The sequence below is a fragment of the Triplophysa rosa genome, linkage group LG19, assembly GCF_024868665.1.
Source record: "Triplophysa rosa linkage group LG19, Trosa_1v2, whole genome shotgun sequence".
NCBI lineage: Eukaryota > Metazoa > Chordata > Actinopteri > Cypriniformes > Nemacheilidae > Triplophysa > Triplophysa rosa.
This window is the reverse complement of record NC_079908.1, coordinates 16,322,191-16,342,010: the sequence shown is the minus strand read 5'-3', so window position 1 is coordinate 16,342,010 and position 19,820 is coordinate 16,322,191. Positions and strand designations below refer to the sequence as shown.

At 39.5% G+C, this 19,820-nt stretch overlaps 1 protein-coding gene across 1 annotated transcript in view; it reads right to left on the bottom strand.

Annotated features, from left to right (window-relative positions):
* Nucleotides 1-19,820, bottom strand: part of sfswap (splicing factor SWAP) — an 84,639-nt gene that overhangs the window by 28,809 nt on the left and 36,010 nt on the right. The window contains exons 11-13 of the mRNA XM_057360081.1: nucleotides 11,631-11,715; nucleotides 9,995-10,228; nucleotides 4,553-4,731 (exon numbers count right to left, since the gene is read on the bottom strand). Coding sequence (XP_057216064.1) covers nucleotides 4,553-4,731; nucleotides 9,995-10,228; nucleotides 11,631-11,715 — 498 coding nt within the window. The remainder of the gene's footprint in view (nucleotides 1-4,552; nucleotides 4,732-9,994; nucleotides 10,229-11,630; nucleotides 11,716-19,820) is intronic.

Genomic DNA, 19,820 nt, shown 5'->3' with positions numbered 1-19,820 from the left:
GCCAAACAGAATTTAGCGTGACGACAGGTTGTAGCTAAACATCAAACAATTAGCAGGGTCTTATTTTCACTTTAAAGTGCTGCCTGTCACAGCAGATCCAAGCCCTGCGACAGCAGTGAAGATCAAGGCTAGTTCGGCTATGCCAAGCTTTTTCACGTTCAGTGATCTTGTGGCATGACAAACAAGAGACGAATTACCACAAATATTGCATTGCCAGAGGGCATCTACTACGTACTCCATCTCCAGGAGAAACGGAAGCGCTCATCACGTGAACAGGGCTGCAGTCACGGTCAGCTGTGATGGAACGAGAGGGCTGTTGGTTTAACACTGCGCAAATTTATGACCTTCTTGGCCTCCGCAGAGTTTCCTGTAAAACAGCTATTTGCATGTATTATTTATATAAATTGAAGAACGGAAAAAAAGAATTAAAGAATTTTAAGAATTAAAAAAGAAATGAGTTGTATGTGCCCGTATGTGACCAGATGAGTGCTGAATAGGCTAGATTTGATTTCCGTTGCCATAGCGATCAGTAAATCGCCAACGGCAGTAAATCGGGGTGGAGGGAGCCACAAACACACAGAAGAAGCTCTGTGAATTCTCGACGCGCCTCTCAGCTGGGCTGCTATTTCAACTAAGAGGCTTGCGGAGAGTTCAAGAAAGGGGAACGAAGCTGAGATCAATGACGGCAATCAGTTCCTTCAAAGATCACTGCCGGCATTAAAGCTGAAATCATCCAAAATCATTACGGCTGCTGAGTCGCAATAGGAAAATGGAAATGATAATGAGGATGGGGGGGGACATTGGGGTGCAGAGGATGATACAGCGGCCGACTGAGATTAGAGATGACCGATCCCTTCATCTGTGGATTTCAATGCACATTGTGAAACGCGCTATATGAATAAAATAAATTTGAATTGAATTAGAGATGCTGCTAAAATCAGACAACCAAATAAGACAGACAAATAAGATATCATAACAAAGGCCTTTAGGACAACACAATATCTTTAGGCATCCAGACAAGAGAAACATTAAGTTTAGCGATTAGCGAATGAGCATGAGTGATTATCACATGAAGCAAAACCTGAGGGTAAATGATGGCAAAGCCACTGGCTTTCAGAAGACGCAGTTTCAAGATTTAGGTTCTTGGATTAGAGTTCATCCAAAAACTCTGTCATCGTTTATTCACCCTCATGCTGTTCCAAACATGTCTGACTTTCTTGTGTGGAACGTAAAAGGTGAATTTTTGAATTACATCATGTCTGGCAAGTTTCAAAAAACATACAAAAGTACCATGACGGTATCAAACGAATGTTTGGTTCGTGAATCAGACAACTCTAAAATGATATAAACAGCTTCATGATACAGTTAGGCCCGATTCACATTTCGCGTCTTTTCCGTGCGCAATTTATTTATTTTAAATGTAGACGCGAGCAAATAGGGGGCGATGCGGGGGCGATGCGGTCGCGACGCGCACATTTTTCTAGCCGCGTAGGTGCCGCATCGAGATGAGAATAGTTCAACTTTTCTGAGTAATTTGAAGAGAAAAAACGGCGCGGCTCGTTTTTTCCGCACGGTTTTAGACTTGAAATGTGAATCGGGCCTAAAGAGGCTTTTTGTATCATCGGAGGTTGTTGGCCTCACTTTTATCATATTAAAACAGTTCCCAGGTTACCCACGTTAAAAATTCACCTCGAGTGCTTCTATATAAGAAAGTCATAAAGGTTTTGAATGACATGAGGACCATTTTCACATTTAGGTGTCCTATTCCTTTAAGAAAACTGTGCGGTTATCAGATAAATGCAGAATGACGTAAAAGCTGCCATCTACAATCAGTTAAAAATATAAACCATAAGAAAAACATTCAAAGCCGTGCTTCGGATTTAATGAATGAACTTGCGTTGAATAAATAGTCTTACATTAAATGTGATTAGATTCCGCTGTTACGGATATCACCACCTTCTATGCTATTCACATCAGTCGCTTGAGCTACTAAAAGCTAAAAAGAAGTCTTTAATTTAGTCATGCATTCATACAACCTGTATTCAATCCAGCCTGTAAACTACCGAATGAGCAGGACCGTGTAAGAGTCACACATGTTAGTAAACAAAGCTGTCAATACCAAACACCATCCGTGTGAAAGCGACCGTAAGAAGGCAGAAACTAAATAAGCCGCCCCGCTCATGTAATCAAGCGTCTAAGAGAAAGAAACAGAAGGGACATTCATAATGGATTAGCCGGTCGGGAATGCGCGAGGCACGGGTGTGCGTGCGCGAGAGACTCAGGTAAAAGCCCAACGGAGGCAGTCGTGAATCCACCAGCTGCTTCTCCTGATTTTACACTTCATTGGCCTCATTACTGTGAAGCTGAACCTCGGCCTGTGGAGACAATCGCTGAGATTAGTCATCTCTGCTCTCCTACTTCTGCTCTCTCTCTCCCTCTTAACAGCTTCTAGGACTTCCACTTTTACATTCCTCATTCACTCGCTCCCTCCGTGGACGCCACGGTGGGAAGTTTTTGGAGGAGAAATGTGGGTTTTCAGGCTGTGGAGAGGACCAGGGGAAATCTGAACCGAACACAGGCAGCGCTGGCCATTACTGAGAGCTGAAAGGAGATCAGCGCCATGATCTCATTCACACCAGCTGAAAGCACACAGTGAACACAATACAAAGACACACAGATATTGCACAATTGCTCATACAGAATTTGTCCAAATTTCTGGGTTAAAGGAACAGTTCACCCACAAACGAAAATCTCATGTCATACCAAACTTGTGTGACTTTCTTTCTTTTGCAGAACACAAAACGAGACATTTTGAAGAATGTTATTAACCAAACCACCGAGACATTTCTCAAAATATCTTATGTCGTGTTCCGCAGAAGATACACAGGTTTTGAATGACAGGTTTTCGATGCTAATGAGGGTAAATAAATGGTACAACATTTTTTGGGGAACTGTCCCTTTAAATATAATTTAGGTAAAAATTGTAGCGATTAATCATTTTGTTTTGACATTTTTACCCAAAACTTCGATAGAAATCGATGGCTGGGAATCCCCAAGGACCCTTCAAAGGCTACAAACACAGACACAAAATAAACACAAACAAACGTACAAGCACAAACATATTCTTTTCCGGAGAGACTCGAGCTTTGTCAGCAGAACCAATTAGGCGCTCCTCTTTCCACAAACGCACAAAGATTACTACTAGGAGGAGATTACCAAAGTCTTCTCATCGGGTCCGTCAGCAAACCAAGCTACATTCCACCCCGGGAGAACGCTGAAAAACGTTCGATGGGATTCGTTTTGAGGTAATGAACATTTCCCCAGGACTCCTGACGGATCGATAAACTAGCCTGTTTTTTAACCGGGGACCTGACTAAACAAACCTCAAGGAAACTGTAGCAGGGTCACCGAGCGAAAGGCTTGATAAGGTGCTGACAGATGAAATAAAAACACAGAAACCTACAACTATTACTGCACGGTACATGATTCTGAAAAGCAAAGTGAGAAAAGTGCAATCAAAGCAGAGGTGAAGCAGTAGTAGTGAACAGCCCTTGACCTGAATATGCTTTTATCACCCTACAGTATGCAAAAAATAGAACATTGTTTTCACTGTTGTTGCATCTTAACGCATATCAAAAATGCAATGGTCCCAAGGTCAAAGGGCAATGGCAACCATGTAAATACACACCTACATACACCATTATGAAGTATGTTTTTCTAACCAATTCAGTACATACTATGAAAGGAAAGAAAATTGGAGAACGTATGTAAAATACCAGTCAAAAGTTTAGAATCACTTGAGACAAATGTTTCTCATGATCTTAAATATCTTTTAATCTGAAGGTGTTTGGTTTAATGTTTGAAATTACTTTTGTATACAAAAATATTCATTTCTTTCATTAGAAAACTAAATTGTACTAAAGGGGCCCCGTGATGCCAATTTTCAACCTTTAGTTAGTGTGTAATGTTGCTGTTAGAGCATAAATAATACCTGCAAAATGATAAAGCTCAAAGTTCAATGCCAAGCGAGATGTTGTCTTTAACAGAATTCGCTTTTCAAGGACTACAGAGAACGGCTGGAATCGGACTACAGCCCTTTACTTCCTGGGTAAATGACTATTCCGCGTTTTTGAAAAACCTCCGCCCAAAGGAAGTGTTAATTAATATAACGGGTCTGACGCCATTCGGTCCGGTGTCATTTCCCTCGCCATAGTAGGGAAAAAATCGCGATCTCTAACAAAGATTGACGTTTCCACATGCACTAGCAGACCTCCGTTACACTTCGATCGATCCGCATGTTTTTAGACAGTATAGAGCTGACAGGAAAGTGTTGAGGAGAGATGGGGAGCGGGTTCGGGAATCGAACTCGGGTCGCCATGAGTGCACTGGCGGTATATGTCAGCGAACTAACCACAGGGCTATTGGTGCCGACAGGGTTTACTATTTTTCTAAAATGTGGAAAAAATATAAATAAAGAATAAATAAGTGATCCTAAACCGGTAGTGTATGTACTATTAGAGTATCAATGCCAAGAAAACACGCACGCACACACCTCAGGTGGAGTTTCATCCGGTCGCTTAACTTCGGCCTCAGGTCCACGTAGAGTCTGCAGAAAGAGGGCAGCTTTCCTCTTGCGTTCAGCCTGAAGCTGTCTCTCCTTAGATTCTTTAGACGCCTGGGCCAGCTTCTCGCGCGCTGCTGCAGACAACCGGTCCTCCAACTTCTGCTTAGCTGTGAGAAAACAAAAAGAGTCAATGAAACATCAGACACTAACTTACCCACATGTGTCTTTATACACACTCTATGCTACTAAAATGAAATTCTTGGTTGAATTGTGTGGTTTATTGCTACTACGCAAATGGAAATGTTTTCTCCAATGCTAAAATTCATTCTGACAAATATTCTTTTACTCAAGTGTTAAGATCTGCCTGGCCGGCGATATTAAACTCGACAGGGTCTTAATTTAGCTATCTGGAGTAGGCAGTGTACTCATGTATAATTTTACAGGTTTTGTTCGAGGAAACGGCAATACAAAAAAGGGAAGGCACAAAAACAAGGCATTATAGTATGCAAGAACAAGATGAGAACTCCCGTCGCTGTCCGCACTAAAAATAGGCCCGCTGCCACGGATGAGCACATACAACTAAACACGACTGGAAACAGAACAGAGGCTGCTACTTCACCAGTCACTAGAACAAGAGCGAGACATGGCAACAGAGGAAATAAGGAACGCAGAAAATAAAAAATTGGAAAGGCTGTTCTTCAATCAGCAGAGCTCTTTCCTAAAAGTGGCATTCGTGAGTTATGTGCCCGGCCTTGAAAGGAAAACAACAGCGGAGCCTTGACGCCACGTTACGACTTAATCTAATTCCTGCGCTGTGCCCTTGCCGTAATGAGGGAGCTCATTACGAGACAAACCGCAGAGAAATGAGAAGTATTGACTCGAAGAGTTTCAAATGTCCACTGCAATAGAAATGACAGGCGAGCTTTTGCGGTATAGTGAAAGAGGGCTCTTCCTTAAAATTCTCCATGTAGCTAAACTTTTGTTTATTTTCACATACAAACATAGACATATTTTACCGTCTCAAGCATTAGAAGTCGGAGTGCCAAATAAGAAATACAAATGAGTCCCGAATTTCTGTTCGATTCAGTCTTTTCACTTGCCTAGATAAGACGCTGTAATCACGTTGTTATACGTTACATGGCAAGCCTCTCTAATGCAACCCACTTAGCACCTGTTACTTCCTCACGGCGTGCGCAAAAGAAACGACTCCTGCAATTTTCTACAAATTTTCCCTTCTCTGGCATAATTTCTCATCAGTAAACTTCACAAGGAACTGTGCGACGGAGGACGCTTTGACTAAATCCAATTAGGCTACCTTTGGAGATTTGGTTTCCGAAATTACAATTTGCAAAGTAAACAGGTAAGCCCCGGGAAAAACACGTCGGGTGTAAATAATTTCTCTCTTCAGAGTAGTCAACCAAACTCCTCGTCATACAAACACACACAAACACTTATCAGGGTTCCTACCCAGCTTCCATTTCGAAATTCCATACTTATCCAGTTTCAAACATACAGACTTCCCAGAAGATTTTTCAGACCATATTTAACATCTGAAAAAAAGTGTTCACATTTATATTATTAGAACATTTCCCCAAATAATCAGTGGACTGTTATAGTAAAATTGGAGTGCAAATTAGATAACAATAGCTAAAAGCATGTCTGTCGTTTCACGTTTATCAGTGATGAGTAAACAAATGTATGCGTTATTCCTTTGACTTTTTGTGTAGCTACAGACATCAAATTACAAAAGTTTCAAACCCTTGTTTTTTTTATTAAAAATAGTTAAAACAAGAATTCATTGATGCGTTTGAAATATTTGCAAATAATGCTGTTGTCAGGCGCACCTGAGCCATGCGGTTTAGGATGAACTAGTGAAGGTCTGGTTATGTTTTTGTCTCGTTTCAGGATTTTGTAGTTTGCATTATTGGATATTACAATCGGCCGTTAAGTCACGTTCGTTATTTAAATGTTGACGCACGTCAATCACGCTTACATTGGAAGCGCAAACTCCCGAGCGCTCTGCAAAGAGGAAGGAAGTGACGCAGCCAGCGTTTCGCACGTGTTCCGAGAACAGTTATCAAGGCGTTTTGTACAATATTGACAGCACTAAGTACAGTTTTGTCCTACAAGGCATTTTTTTCACAACTTTTATTGCATACCATGGGCACGGCTGTGTGTTCAACATGTTTAGTCGAACAGTAGGGGGAGCCCGTACTGCGTAACATCCATTCGCAGCAAACAGTCCACCAGCAGATTTGGTCAAGCGCCAATCGTTTGGCAGCGCTCGAAACATGCTCCAAACTTCATATAAATGAAGAATTTCTGATAACAAATGTATTTTTATTTTAGAAAACCGAATAGGGCAATAGTCTGGAAACTCATCATTTTCTCCATACTCAATTTTCTTTTTTCCATACTAATCCAGACCTGGAAAACGATCAAATAAAATTCCACACTTTACCAAAATGCGTAGGAGGAACCCTGACTAATGTTTCTACTCTTTTCTGTAAATAAAACCAAAGGAAATAGTTGGACACGTGAAAGCAGAGGGAGTCTTTGCTGAATCTGGGCTCCTGTAATCACGAAGTGCATCTGTGATCTTTTAACAGTCCATCAATACAGATTATGTTCTCCCGGACGGGTCGATAGTCGTGCAATCTAAGCTGGTTTGAGACTGAGTGAGCCCTTCGGTTCTGCAGTGCTGTTTATATCAAGTCCCTGTGCAGCAAACTTTCACTGGGCATCTGGTGTTATTACTTTAATTACCTCTCCTGTGTTCAAGAAGTGTTACTGTACAATGTTCAGGCAAAGCTTCAAATACACAAACTGTCAATCCTATCCGGTGGCAGTGATAAGGTTGTACAGAAATTCATTTTTGATAAGAAACAAACTGCAAAGACTACATGTCAGTGCTCTTGGCCTACAAGACCACCACTGGTTCAGCACCCCCATATCTTCACTCGCTAATTCAGACTTATGTACCCGCCCGATCCCTGCGCTCTGCAATCGAACAACGTCTTGTGGTGCCGTCCCACAAAGGGGAAAAAAAATCACTCTCACGCACTTTCTCCGGATGTGTTCAACTCTGGAACGATCTCCCTCTTGCCACAAGATCAGCGGATTCTGTGGCGGTCTTTAAGAATCGGCTAAAAACACATCTCTTCCGTCAACATCTGACCCATTAGTACTTCTACTTCTTTTTTGCTTTCCTATCCCCCCCAAAAAAACTTCTTAGCTTCGTATACTGTGATAGGCTGGCTGAGACCAGTTGTACTGCACCTATGCATTGTTGTACTTTTGTTGCACAAATTGCTTCTACTGTTTTTCCCCTACTTTGTACATTGCTTTGGATAAAAGCGTCTGCTAAATGACTAAATATAAATGCAAACTACTCAATGTGACTGTTGCAAACTACACCAATGTGTCACAATGAATTCTGCTGATTTCAAAGGTGAAGTCCCTCACCGATGAAACTGCAAAAATGACTTGTATTAGTCTTGGATGACTTGGGCCTTGTCCACACAAATACGTTTTAGTTTTTTTCCCTGCATTTTGGCCTGCTGTTCACACTGAGGCAGCGCTTTTTTAAAACGAAGGCTTTTGAAAATGATTATGCATTTTTAGTCATGTGACACAATCATGTGACCCATTCAGCAGAAAGCAAAGTGGTCCTGAAGACAATTTTGCAAGATGTAAACAACGCTGGTCCTTAAAGGGACAGTTCACCATAAATAAAATTCATCATTTAATCACCCTCAAATGGTTCCAAATCTGCATAAATTTCTTTGTTCTAATGAAGAATGCTTGTAACCAAACAGTTCTTGGCCACCATTAACTACCATAGTAGGAAAAATTATAATGTAGTCAAAAGTGCCCCAAGACTGTTTGCTTTCCTGCATTCTTCAAAATATCTTCTTTTGTGTTCAACAAAAATACATTTCCGAAGACATTTTTCCATGGTGGCCAAGAACTGTTTGGTTACAAGCATTCTTCCAAATATCTTTTTCCGTGTTCATCAGAACAAAGAAATGTATACAGATCTGGAACAACTCGAGGGTGGGTAAATAAGGACAGAATTTTTTACTGTTCCTTTAAACAAGAATCATTAAGAATTAATTATATGTGTGAAATAAAAAATTAAACAGGAAGTGCTTCTGGACCAATGTTGTTTACATCTTGCAAAATGGTCTAAATATTTCTTATTGATTTCTTATTTTGAATTTATTCATTATATTTATTATTTTGAAGAAATCAAATATATATATAACGGTATATGTTTTGGCATGAATCCCAGTCAACATAATTTTAGCAACTATAGCCTTGTGTTTGCAGCAACAACTCCGAAATATTACAGAAATGTTGAGAAAAGGCACAAAGACAAAGAGTAAATAAAATAAAAAACATTAACATGAAAGAAACACATGTCAAGGTGCCTTTCATTTCACACGTTTTCAGACATTTCAGTGTGCATTAGCAAATTTTAGAAAAAAGGCTTGAAAACACTAGTGTGTACAAAGAGCCAAACGATTTTTTTCAAAATCATTTATTAAATTCGAATGAATATAGACATAACTGAAGAACTTACAAATCACTGTATGCAAGTACAGCAATTGCAATAAGGCTGCAAAAAATATTGTTTAAGATCTCAAGCACTGACCAAACTGAAAAGCAGCAAAAAAAATCCAACATTTTTCTTCTCCTCTGTTTTCAAGTACAAACACACAACGCTTGCATGTAGACCTCCAGTACACACAGCCTGCAGGCTTCATTTCCTGTAAGTAGAGTCTGATTGAGTGATGTCCTTCTTATTTTACCAGTGTGAAACACTCCCTCTTAATTACGGGGGACAGTTATTGCCTCTGGTGAAGACGGTCCGACTGGACAGATCTATTACATTAGGGGGCACGGCCCCCACAGAGTAATTTAATACACTGCCAGTCATCGTGATGTGACAGCGATCACATCACCTCAATATTTTAAAAGTCTCAGAGGGTCAAAGCAAGCATGAGGAAGCACAGGAATCCGAAGGAACTCGTGGCCTAATGCGATCATGATAAACTGCAGCTTCTTTCTTAATATTCCTTATCTTATTACTGTAAAATATGTCTGGAATCTAGGCTGGTGGCCAATGAGAAATTACCCCAGGAACAATTATGGCAAAGAAATCAATCTTGAGTTATTTCCCATAAACTCAGCAAACTGACTCATCTTTTTCCTAACAAAGTATCTTTCAGTCAATTTACGAAGTATAGCCCTGAAAACAGTCACTGAAGAATCATTATAATTAGGGAATGCTCATGAAACTTAACTCCTGCGCTCTCCAGGCGGCGATTTAAAGTGCTGATGCGCCTGCCGTTTAAAAAAAGACGGGCAATGGTCCAGAACAAGGTATAGCGCCTGTAAAATCTCAAGTGAAAAATTCAAAAGTACCTTGTTTGGCCTCTAGCTCTTCCTGGGAGAGTGTTGGTTTCTTCTCCTCAAAAACCGGCTGAGGAAGGTCTCTGGTGGCTTCAACCAATCCCATCATCAACTCCGCCCCCTCTTGCCCCTCCCCCTTTATCCCATCCTCATCAGAGTCGTCGTCCAACCGCACACGGTTCTTCTCCAGCGGCAGCATGTCGTTTTCTTTTGACTTTATGGCGAAGCAGATGGGGGCAAAGGATGCTGGAAGTGGGCAATAACAGACAGGCATTACACGGCTTTATTTAGAAATTGTCTTTAACCTTGTACACCTAGAACAAATCTCCTCCGTGCTGATTGTCATTATTGTCTAAGACATGATCATTACGGTCAAGCACAATAGCTTATAGAATTAACCTCGGCAGTGACATGTGTGTCCAAAAGATGCTGGCTGCTCTCCATTTTTAAACAAAGTGACAAAGCACATCAACAGATATTAACCCTTGAAGAGAGACATTGAACTTATTTCAAGCATTTAAGTTCCAGGCAAAAAACTAACTAAGCCATGTTTTAAGCTTTCTCCATGGGACCAGTATGCAAGATCTGGCTTGTACTTTGTAAGCAAAACATTTACATTATTCATTTAGCAGACACTTTCATCCAAAGCAACTTACAAATGAGAGCGCATCTGTCATTTTGTCATAACTAATATCTTTAGTAGCAAAACTCTGAAATGGATGGTTTCAGCGGCAACAACATATAAAAATGTTATCTGGCCCAAACTTAACTTCCGGTGTATCTCCGCAAAGAATCAATAACTCTATAGCTTTAATGTAAAGTAGCTATACTTGAGTAGCTTTAATTTAATTTAATACAATTAATATACAATAAAATATTAATATGAATGTAAATTAAATATAAAATAAACTGTTATATTGTAACCAAACACAGAACGGAAGTTAACTTAAGGCAAGGCTCGTGCGTACAATAAATGTGATATAAAGATCAAAATGGTCTGAAATATCAAATAAGCACACTAGAAAGTGCACTGTTGTCTTCAATTCATCAGTGTTAATATACTGTTTAGCCTGAAAAAACCTTCCATAAAAACTTCTACCAGAATCTCTATTTCCCTTACACAAGCACATTGGGTGCTTTGGGTACACCCACCACATCTGACTTGCATTGTGGTTACTGTGCAAAACCATCTATTATTTTCTTGTAAAATTGTAATATTTTATAGTTATGCAGCACTTTCATAAATTTACATTACTTTCACTAACAAGAATGTGTGCAAAAAGTCAACCTAGTTGAGCTAAAAGTTGTTTTGACAGTAACTGACAGTAAATGTGTGCATCCAACTTTGGGGGAAAAAACTACATCTATACTACCTCCTGTGTAAAACTCTTTATTACCCTTATAAACAAACTAAACATAGGCAAAATGCAAAGATTCCTAACTTTAAATCTAATGACAAGTGAGAAAAGTGACAGGTGGTTGCTCGCCGTAACCACACCCCCTGCAAAGCTTAAAGGACGGGGAGAAGTGGGACAGAGGTGTTATGTGTACGTGTGAGAACGTTTTGAAATGTCAGCGTGGCTAACAAGGATGTTGAGGGGTCAGGCGGTGGGAGGTATCTCCATCATGGAGTGTGGAACTGTCTTACCTTTAATGAGCATGCCATCGTTCAGCTGCTTGTCAGAAGAGCAGTCGGAAGCGCTGTCCACCCCGCCGCTGTAAACCAAGGAACCCTGGGAGGCCAGAAAGATAGGAAAAGCAGAAAGTTAATTTACTTGGCAAAAACAGGTTGAGGATGAACTTCCTGGGTTATTTGATCTGGATATATGGGTTTTCCTAATAAGATAGACAGAAATATAAAAAATACCCTACGACACAAGTAATTCACTTTATTCATGAAAGTGTCATGTGGATTTTTGTGTTAAAATTTCAAATTCATGTGCAGAAACAAAAGTAAGCCAGTTGTAGGATTTCTCCTTTAAAAATAGTGAAAGAAAAGCAAAATGTTAAACATAAAGGTTACAGATGTCAGATATAACAAAACTAGCAAATGCAATAGACAGATATGGAAAGACAAAACTCAAGATAAATAGACACAGACACACACAACCTGGAAACAGTTATTAAAGGGGTGCTGCAACGGTGTGTCATGCATTCTGACTTCTTTACAATGTTAAACGTGCAGTCTTCTCATGCTTAACATTGTCAACTTGTCCAAAAACGAGTTGGGCGTATTACGTAGTATTTCTGTGCTTGATAAACTCCCCCAGCGATTGTACAGGTTTCGGAAAATGTTTTTTTCGAACAAATAAAACTGTTTCGTAACAATTTTTCTTAGTCCCTTATTGGACAATTCTCCCGGAAAAGCACGCGGCAGCAAGGAAAGCAGGAGAAGGAGCATGCGCAGATGTCACATTCACTTGTGTGCAGGAGAGAGAGAGCATACGTTCGCGAAGTTCAGGTGCTTGTTTGTTCACTGCATTTGGGTGATGAATGTTATATAAACGGTGGATATAACGCTGGATTTGGAGATCGTTTGAAACTGATATATGGAGCCGTCCCAGCGCTAAAAGATGCCGGAAATGAACCGCACACGGTGAGTGAAACTGATGTCTGTGTTTTGTTGGCAATGGGTGCGCACATGGTTTAGTTCAGCCTACCCCTCCCCCCGCACGCGCCCTATGCTTTCGGAAATAATCGTACAGCTGTATCTATCTTTTATAAATGTGATCAAACTAAATACTATTCGAAGATACGAAGTATGCAATACTACGCTATAGGTACTCCAGATTAATATGAGATTGGCAGAAACCGCGTGTGTTAGGGCCGCTTTAAAATCAGCCTTTTAGTTTTTCTTTATTTCTGTCAAAATCATTACTATTCATTAGTTAAGTTAATAACTCATATTAATTTAAAACCTACATTTGATGTCCAACAATTAACACTGTTTTGATTACAATTAATTTCTCTTATGCACTCAGTTTGATTGACGAGCATGAATTCACTTGTTAGCTGTAAAGCAAAATGGATATATATAAATTATAGTAAATTAAGCAAGTATAGCATATTTTAAAATAAGTGTAAAATATTGCTCTGGTCAAAGCACCTCTCTCAAAGACATGGAACCTGCCCAAATAAAACTATATGATCATGACCGTCTTTGAATTATTCCATATAAAGTGCTATGATGCATTATACAACTTAAGTTTTACAACTTTTATCTTTTATCTGCTTCAGCTCACTCTGTGGCTTTTATAAAGTAGTTAAATTCAACTTTAATCTGTACAGGAATTTGCTAACTTTTGACCAATATTGCAAAGCAAATTACTAACCACAAGCTAGTTAATAGTTTGTTGTCAACTACTTTCATTACTGGTTTTAACAATTCACCACAGCTCTGCTTTTAAACTAAAATATTCTGTCGCTGCACTGTGCGTTTGGCATGAGCTCTATTAAGATGTGACACTGGTCTTGTGGGTGGCACTCAGGGCTGCGCTGATGGCCGATTGTAATCTCAGAAACATTTTGTACTGGAGAAACCCACGATAGACACCTTCACAGCCGCTCGGCGTGAGAGCAATTCATGACTGATGCTCTTATTTATCATCCATCTGCCAGCAAAAACATACAGTACCACCAGCCGGTGCGGAAGAACGGATTCACGCAGCGGGATGGTGATGGGCTGCATGCGCTAATGAGATGATGTTTTTCCTTACAGTGACCCAAATCCTTGTGTTTTATTATTTATTTTTTTAGTCAGCAGGAGTAAAAAATAGATGCAAAACAGCAAGAAAAGAGAAAAAGTAAAAGAACGATTCTTAAAGTTTAGTGTCTGTAATGGAAGTTTTCAATATTTTACAGGTCTATTAAAAACTGTCCGAAGATTCTCACGACAGACCGGGGTAAGATGAAGTGTTGGGGGGGGGGTTGGGGGTCATTAAATCCAGTTAAGAATCTTTCTCCCAAAGATAAGATGAAGGACTTAAAGCTGGAGATTGGATTTGGACTGGACAGTCGATATAAAAAAAATAAAGAGAAGCTACTGGAAAAGAGTAAAAGTTTTAACTCTACACTCTCAACCCTTGCCTAGTGTTAAAAATTGCTAACAATTTTCTTCTAAAATGGGTTCTGTATAAAAGTAAATAAGAAAAATAAGAAATACAACTGCATGATAATATTTGGTTCGTATCTTGTTTTATCGTACTGGTTATTGAATTCATCTGATATGAACGGTACACATACTGTACAAAACCACTCTGACAGGGTTTCACGTTGCTTTACTAAATCTACAATGGAACAACAAAAGAAATTCTATTTTATCTGAGTTATGAACTTGCCATCTAAATTGAATGTGATAAGAGCGAAAACTGTGCTGTAAAAGAACGCAATAAAAAAATAGAAAACACATCTTTCTGTTGCATTGTCTCTCCGGTTTGCAACCACAAAAACACATTGGAGATTCAGTAATTTTCTGCTGTTGCCAACCTACATCAACAAATTACCATCAAATGAACATTAACAATCCAGAGGTTGTTCTAGCCTCTTCAACGTCTCTAATTCAGCTCTGGGATTCCTTGAACATGTACTCCTAGGCAGAGATGCCACTCAACGTCTGAATCCTTTCATACAAAGGTGCTAATCCCTTAAGCATGTTTATAAAGAAGAAACGCATGCTAGTAGAGCATGACATGGGAGCCCCATTCTAGTAAAACATGGGTGAGCGATATGACTGTGGGAGAAGTAACATGGCAAGAAAGTAAATATCATCCAGAAAGGTTTAAAGGGACAGTTCAGCAAAAAATGAGTACTTTTCATCAGTTTACTCGTCCCCATTCCAAACCTGTATGACTTTCTTCTGCAGAACACAAAAGAAGATATTTTGAAGAACGTTGGTAACCAAACAATATGGGCGCTCATCGACTTCCATTGCATGGACACAAAACCACAGAGACATTCCTCAAAATCGCTTTTGTGTTAGACCAAAGAAAAAGTTAAATACATTTTGAGTGATGTGAAGGTAAATAAATGACAGCATTTTTGTAGATGAATCTTTTTAAGCGGAGATTATGATGCCATGTAGACATGTGCCCGGTTAACCGCAGTTACCACCAAATCCTGCTGAAACCGAGCTGGCTGCGATAATGCAAGGTATCGTTTATTTTATTGATGCGTAACTTGTCCGTGAAGCACGGCTCTGGGATCAGTAGAAATGCTGCTCGATCTAAAAGCAGTGCGAGTTTGAGTCGCTTATAACGTGCATTTAAAAAAGCAACACCCGTCAAACATGATCATTATAAATATACTTTATTATCATGAAAATACCTGAGGAGGCTTGAGGATCGGTGATAAAAACATGTCCTTAGGCATTTCCTACTACTACGTGTTTTGTGGTCTTCTTCTGCAGTGCGTATTGGAGTTTCTGCACGAGAGCGCCCTCTGGCTTCCGGATGCAGCAGCATTTTACCGTACTTCTCTCACAAGTTGTGCATAAATCACGTGATATATATTTTCGGTTAACTGGGCACATGTCTAATGCCATGTGAAACATGATGCACCACCCATCATGAATTACACTTGGAATGTGATCTTAATAAATCATAAAAAAAATTATCAAAATACCTTAATTTACATAACTACTCACAGGCTGTTTTCACACTTCCAAATTAAAATTTTAAAAAGTTTCACGCTTTCATTTTGACGCTTCAAATTGTATCAATTGGTTCCGTACTGTGGTACGGTTGCATCATCGACTCGAGTACCGCTGAGAATACCAGCGGCAGCTGTTTACAACTGTTGCGAGCACACCATCTTTCCTGTTGTCATCATCCCTGCTTTCATTTTTGCAAATTAGGTCGGACTGATTCCACCTGGACCCCCACAGTCACACAGCGGCCCCTGGAGTGGTTCCACTGCTCTAAAAGCAACTTCAACAATAAAACTGAGGCCAAACTGAACAGACAACTTTGTACAAAACCTCATCACACATCAATAGCTTTATGTTTTATTTTCAGTAAAAAATGATTTATTCTGAGCTGGGCTGTGGCATGACAACTCTGAGTCGGCACAGAGCAAATAAGGAACTCTCTAAGGGAACATAAAGTGAAACAATTAAAACAGAAAAATGGACAAATAAAAGTGCCTTAAACTTAAAAACCCTGCAAACGAGTTAAAGATTGAAAAACCCTTGTTGCCTTAACTAACCGGTGTAAATGAGCTGCTGGAACCCTTATGTTCAGTTTGATTATTTCCACTAATAAAGTCATCAAAGCAGTGGCCCGTGGACGCCCGGGTGATCATTACGAAAATCGCCACCGCCCAAGAACACAACAGAGCCAAGATAAAACAGGGCACGAAACAAAGTGATATAACAAGGGATGGAAGAGGGCAGAGCAGGTGCAACAGTGTATTTGAGGTTCATTTCCCCAGAGGGAGGTGACCCCAGAGCTAACTCGGCTATAAAGTTAGATGACAAGCGTGTACTGTAGATGGCTGAAGGAGGAACATAAACGGAGAACTGGTTGAGAGAGAGAGAGAGAGAGAGAGAGAGAGAGAGAGAGAGAGAGAGAGAGAGAGAGCTAGAAAAAGACAGATTTAAAAAATATCTTTTCACAGACGTTTACTCAATTCTTGTCTTATAAATTATTGTGACAGTTCTGTCATCATTTTCTCATCCAGAAGTTGTTGCAAACCCATATAATGTCTGTGTTCTGCTAAACTCAAAGAAAGATATTTTGAAGAATGTGGAAACCCAAGAATGTGGTAGTTTTTCTTCCTACTATAATAGTCAGTAGCGCCCCATTAGCGACAAACACTCTTCCAAATATCTTTCTTTGTGTTTATTAAATCAAGGAAACTTACAGTATAGGTTTGGAATAAGTTCTGGGTGAATAAATGATGACAGAATTTTCATTTTCGGTGAACTATTCCTTTAACATTTATGCATCTGACATAATTTTATCCGAAGCAATTTATAGTAAATTGCTAAATTGCAAATCAAAAATGCTTCACCTATATGGAAACTGGACCAAAAACCAAAAATCTGAAATGCCCTCATAGTGTAAGACTGAAATAACCAGGGTTTATAAAACGCTTTGGATAATTTTCTTAGGAACTAAGATATAATGAAGGAGGTTATAAAGCACAATATGCGAGGGATGCCAGAGAGCCTCTAATTACAAAAACGATGCGTAATTGATGAAACAAAGCCACTTAAAGACACAGAATCAGCTTGTGGGCTTAAATTAGAGGTTGGGGTTTGTAAATATGCCTGTGAATCAACACCGAAGTAAACAGTTCTTGTACTGCTGCTAATGGCCTGCCAGTTGCAGTAATTACAGACTGTTCTTTTCAAGATATGTGGAAGAAAGAATATGGAGATTTGACAGGAGGCGAATACAGAGGCAGCTCTGCGGGTTAAATACAAGGTACAGTATGTGACATAATGTTGATAACCACAGAAAATCATTTAAAAACACACCCCCAATCCCAACTATAAAGCAAGAATTTTGATAAGACAAGATATCTATATCTATATACAAATACAAATCAATGAGCCATGTGAGAAACATTTTAATATCCTAAAAACGTTAACGTTGCAACCCGTAACTTTTTTTAGTTAAACATTTTTAGCAAGTGCATTAAAAATCTGTGGTCAAAACTAGCTAACCCTAGCTAGTGGAATATTAGCCTTTTTTTCACGTTTTATTAAATTGGCCGTTTCTCAATTCCAAGAAAGCATAGAACGGACTTGTGTTCTCGTTGAGACCGGTGTGGCGAGGCAGCCTCGGAAGAACGAATTTGGATGGACGAGCCGCAGTGACTTCTGGGACTTCTAGGAAGCAGGTTCGATGCATCTTTGATATCGAGAACACATCCGGGTACTTTCATGCGTTCTCTGTTCTTGTGTTCTTGAGTATTGGAACCGGACTTTGACAGTTATTGATGACGTAGAGCGAGAACGCATATTGAGAAACGGCCAGTGTATTTAATGTAATTTGCAATTTAATGCTTCACACCGAGATGGCGATATAGAGACACAAGTTACAGATTGCAGTTATATGTGTTAACATGAAACTAGTGCAATAAAATGCTACTTACAGAACTGTTATTTTTGGGTGAAGTATTCCTTTAATCACTCAAAGCTGAGAAACTGACATCTAAATAGCATTTCTCAAAATAAAGAAAGTGTGAATCTGCCAAACAAAGTTAGTGGATTACAGCTCTACCTTTTATTTAGCCGCCTTGAGGCACAACATCTTCCAACCTAATCATCTAGAGATATTCAGTATTTCTTAGATTACTTGAAACACAGTCATTTGCGGTAATTAAGGTAATTTGCAGTATTTGTACTCCGTGTGTGTGCTCAAGACCCTTGCCACCTCAAACAGAAACATAATGCCCATCCTTCTCTCTGTTTTTAAGGCCGTCTAATGGATATGAAAGTGAATGCAGAAAACACGCCAGGGGCTAAAAAACAAACTTCTAAAAATGAGACCTTTAATTTACCATGTTTTTGAAGGATGTAAAAAATTGGTAGGGAAAACACTGTGAGGAGGAAAGCAGAGGGGAGGACACGTTAGATTAAAAATGAACGCAGACGATGTTTACTGCATTCATCTTTTTAGTGTTTCAAAATAGTTGCACAGAGTGCATGGTTAAAAATTTAGTACTGGAGGAAAAAATAAGATACAGGAACACTGGTCAAATTTTTAATAACATGTTGCACTGTTTGTTGTGTCTATGTGGGGAGAAACAGAAAGATATGTATAATTTCTGGTGGCGTAGATACACGCTTTTACGACAAATAAAATACCAACCCGCTCCTTTCCATTACGTGTAATAAAGATGAAAAAATAAACCTCACATGAAAGCTCAGTTACACAGAGGTCTGGAACTAGAGAGAAATGTTTCCACTTTTCATTAAAAGCAGCTAAAAGGCAGACCATTTCATTTGAATGTAACAGCGTGCCAAAACCTCAGAACTGGAACCATCAATGCTGCAACGTTTTTGCCTTACCCAGAAAAATCAAAAGCCGCTGCACAAAAACTATACTGATGATTTATGAAGTGCAGGGACCAGCCAAACGCCCTTAAAGCAACACTTTAGAACTTTTGCTCACGGCCCCCCCATGTGGTTGATAAGTGTAATTGCCTGTTACCAGTGTCGTAAATAATGGCGCTGTATAAGCTTCCGCGAGGGCAGCGCAACATACGTGAATTTATTTACTAAGCTGATGAAACCGGCGAATGCCGAAACGTTGTTTAGGAACCATCTTGCACTCTTCCGCAGGCAGGGGATGGGCGGGGCTGTGTGTACCGACCCCAACACAGAACTTACAGAGTGGTTCTAGCCACAATGAGGTTGCTCAGGTAGCAGCGGGAGAAGAGTTTGTCCAGTTAAGAGTTGTTCTACCACTGAAATCATTTTAAGGACATTATTTTAAGGTCGAAAAACTACAAAGTGTTGCTTTAATTATATGATTCGAGGAAATATTATCAAGGACCCCACAAATTGAGCAAAAATAAATAGCACATTTGAGGTTCAAGAATTCCAGACAAGAGCAAAAAACGTTACCCCCTTTAAAAGCAAAGATGAGTCGCATTTTAAGGAGATTCAAAGAAAAAAAAAGACAAGATTCATGGCGGTTTTACAGTAAAAACATGCGAAATAAAGTATGCTGTACTCTTGAGTACAATACCACCAACAAAAGTATACGTTTTAAACTAGAAGAAAATACTTGGTAATTGGTTAAGAAAAGTAAATGTAGTTCAAGAGATTTCTGTTTTTACAATCGAAAAACATGAAAAAAGTCAAGAAGACAGGAGTCTGCTTAATCTT